The sequence below is a fragment of the Priapulus caudatus genome, unplaced genomic scaffold (genome assembly GCF_000485595.1).
Source record: "Priapulus caudatus unplaced genomic scaffold, Priapulus_caudatus-5.0.1 Scaffold568, whole genome shotgun sequence".
Lineage (NCBI taxonomy): Eukaryota > Metazoa > Priapulida > Priapulimorpha > Priapulimorphida > Priapulidae > Priapulus > Priapulus caudatus.
The window spans coordinates 20,467-23,561 of NW_014577629.1; the positions used below are offsets into that span (position 1 = coordinate 20,467).

Here is a 3,095-nt window from a genome sequence, read left to right on the forward strand (position 1 = left end):
AGTCAAAATTAGCAATCTAAATAGCAAATTTTTTAATTTTTTAAGTGGAATGTGTACAAAATTCTGAGTGATTGGCTCCCGGTTTATTCCTCTTTAAATGCAATATCAGTCAGAGTGGAATTGCTCGTGTGCGTGTGTGACACCGTGAGTGTGTGTGCATGCATCTGTGTGATGTGTGTGTGTGTGCGCATGCGTGCGGTGTGTGTGTGCATGCGTGCGGTGTGTGTGTGTGTGTGCGTACATGCGTGCGATGTGTGTGTGCGCGTGCATGCGTGCGGTGTGTGCGCGCGCGCATGCGTGCGGTGTGTGTACGCATGCTCGCACGCGTGAGGTATGTAGGGTGCGAAATTAACGTGAGTCCGGAGTCAAATACTCCCTGATTTACTGTCAGACTCCCTGATTTGACATATGTAGGAGTCTGTGTGACTCCCAGAAAATTCTGTTATACAAATTAGTAGTAGTTCGTTCCAGAGCACGGCCTTGCAGAATTACCGTATTTTTCAGCAAATGTCCAAAGAAAATTTGGCAGACGTGCATGGCAATAATCTGTATGTGTTATTGTTGTTATGCTTTAGTTTTGAACTTCAGACTACGTACTCCCTCTTTTTGAGGGCAGGGAGTCCAGTCCGTTGGACTCCCTTGTTCATTCAAAAATTAATTTCTACCCCTGGGTGCGTGTGCGTGCGCGCGTGTGCGTGCGGTGTGTGTACGCATGCTAGCAAGTGTGTGGCTGTGCGATGCATCTGTGTCTGACACCACTTGCATTTCTGTTGGAAACTACCCATGTACTCTTTCTAATGCCGAGACCAAGAATCTAAAACATACTGGTTTTCTATAGGAAATGAAGGAAGTACGCACCAAGAAAGAATTGGCGGTCACTGAGGTGGATAGTCGTCTGCAAGAGGAATACGAGCACAAATTGGCTGATGCACTCAGGGAGCTGCGTGATCAATATGAAGAGCAGAGCGCCATTCACCGTGACGAGATAGAGCAGATGTATGAGAGCAAGGTGAGATGTGATGATGGGAGAATCCGTCGGGACCCCAGGTTGGGACTGCATAGTTCGCGACGTCGGTGGTGGAGAGAGTTTTCTCCTGTTACGTAGAGGAAACCCACGAAAAACAACATAATTTAAATGCGTCAGCAACAGTTTCGACAACTATTGTTGAACATGTTCAAGCTAAAAGCAGTGTTAAAAGCTTGTCACCAGATGACAATAGGTTATGAGCCAGGGGCCGGTTTCACGAAGCGTACTTAAGTATTGAATCGTGATTAAATCACTAATCATGATTAACTTCTCGTACTTAAAATTAAGAGTGACTGTCTTCACGAAAGCGTAATTAACTTAATCGATGATAACGATTAATCACACGAATTTAATTTCATCAGGAGCATGATTAATCCAGCTAAAAATCCATAATTAGTTTTGCTAGTACTGAGAACTTAGAAGATAGGTAGTACTAGTATATTTAAAGTACGCCTGTGCAAGATTTTCCAAATGGAAATTTTACTTCAATTTGTTTCCACATAGGAAAATTTAAATTATTCTAAGATTTGCTGTACTACTTCAAATCATTATAGGTTAGCAAATAATTCCTTTTCATGGTACCCTGAACTGGAAAGATATTGTTGGCGTATTGGTCCGTCCATATTGAACTAATCCTGGGTAATTTGTTTTAGGATTCTGGTTACTCGCTCCCAGACCTCGATTACTCGATTCCATCGAGTATATCTATCAAGCCCGAGAGGGGAGGCGAGTACCATGCTATTTATTCATGTTGAATGTCGGCTTAAATTATTGTGATAGTTAAATATGTACTTAAACTCGCTTCGTGAAACAGTATTTTAAGGCTCATGCTGACCATAAGTCAGATGACAGCTTGTAGAATCGCATGATCGTCCGTCCGTATTACGTTGTTACCGGTCCGAGCCGTTTTTTCGCCGTCCGTCCGTGTATATGATTTTCACGTCAACAGAGTTGGCACTAATATCTTAACCGCTCTGAACGTACGGTCCAAAAAATATTCGTAGAGACGTGGGGTGGGTTAATTCCGAAAACGAGTTGGGTATGTCGTAAGCTTGGGGGGTCAATAAGGTCAATAAGGTCAAGAGGTTTGTAAAAGATATTGTGAGGAAACATTCACTACCTTAAACTTCAACGGTATAGGGAGGAAATTCCAGAATGGCGGCTACAAATCTAGAACGGCTCGACCTGTAGGCTCGTGATAAGTCGGTTTGTATAAGGCTATCATTGGTAAGGGAAAAGCCTATCACTGTGCGCGAAATTTGAAAGTCACAGGTTCAAAGTAGTCAATTGTGCAACAGAGTGGCAGATATTTACGACTATGCTGAGGACATGAGCGTGTGACGTTGATTGGCGATTTGGAAAGACTTTTTTGTTTCAGCTGTTTGACCGTAAGCATTTTTATGGCTTTATTGAAGGGACCAATGAATATTGTCTTTTCCACTGACCTTATGCCGAAAGAGTAAGTGTCGGATAATTCCTTTTGAACCCTCAAGAGGAGGGTTAAAACTTGATTTGTTGATCTGTTAACAATGGACTCGTTGAACTGCCTTATTGCTAATTATCTAGTTGTAGCCCTATATACCTCGTGTCATATCGTGTAGGGTCTAACAGTTTGCGATCAGTTCTAAGTCTGCAAGATGGCAAAATGTTTGTTGAACAAGGTTTTAAACGCTCCTTAAATCATATGATTTTCTAAAAGGCAGCTGTCTATAGCACCCTGCCCCTGGGGCCTGAAGGCTAAATGATCGAATGCATACAGCTCGCATTGAGGCAAAAACACAGGCAGCCCATGGCTGCACGCTTCCTAATCATAATTGTTGCCTGCCAACATCTGCAATGCACGCTGTTAAACTTTCACAGCTGAGTCGCAACCTGCACCTTGAATATACCTTACCTGGATTTTAGCGCATGTAAACCTAAACTGTAGGATTTTCAGGAACGTATGCGCATCTTTGATTATTAATTACACTTGCACGGCTGCCATCTCGCGCAACTATAGCCTAAGTTTAAATTAAGATTTTATCTCTCAATGGTGAACGTTGGTTTGTTAAACGAATAAAGTTTATAC

The 3,095-nt window shown here is 42.5% G+C and overlaps 1 protein-coding gene across 1 annotated transcript in view; it reads left to right on the forward strand.

Annotated features, from left to right (window-relative positions):
* The window catches only part of LOC106811719 (lamin Dm0-like), a 24,354-nt gene that overhangs the window by 8,453 nt on the left and 12,806 nt on the right, over positions 1-3,095 (forward strand). The window contains exon 4 of the mRNA XM_014815425.1: positions 839-1,009. Coding sequence (XP_014670911.1) covers positions 839-1,009 — 171 coding nt within the window. The remainder of the gene's footprint in view (positions 1-838; positions 1,010-3,095) is intronic.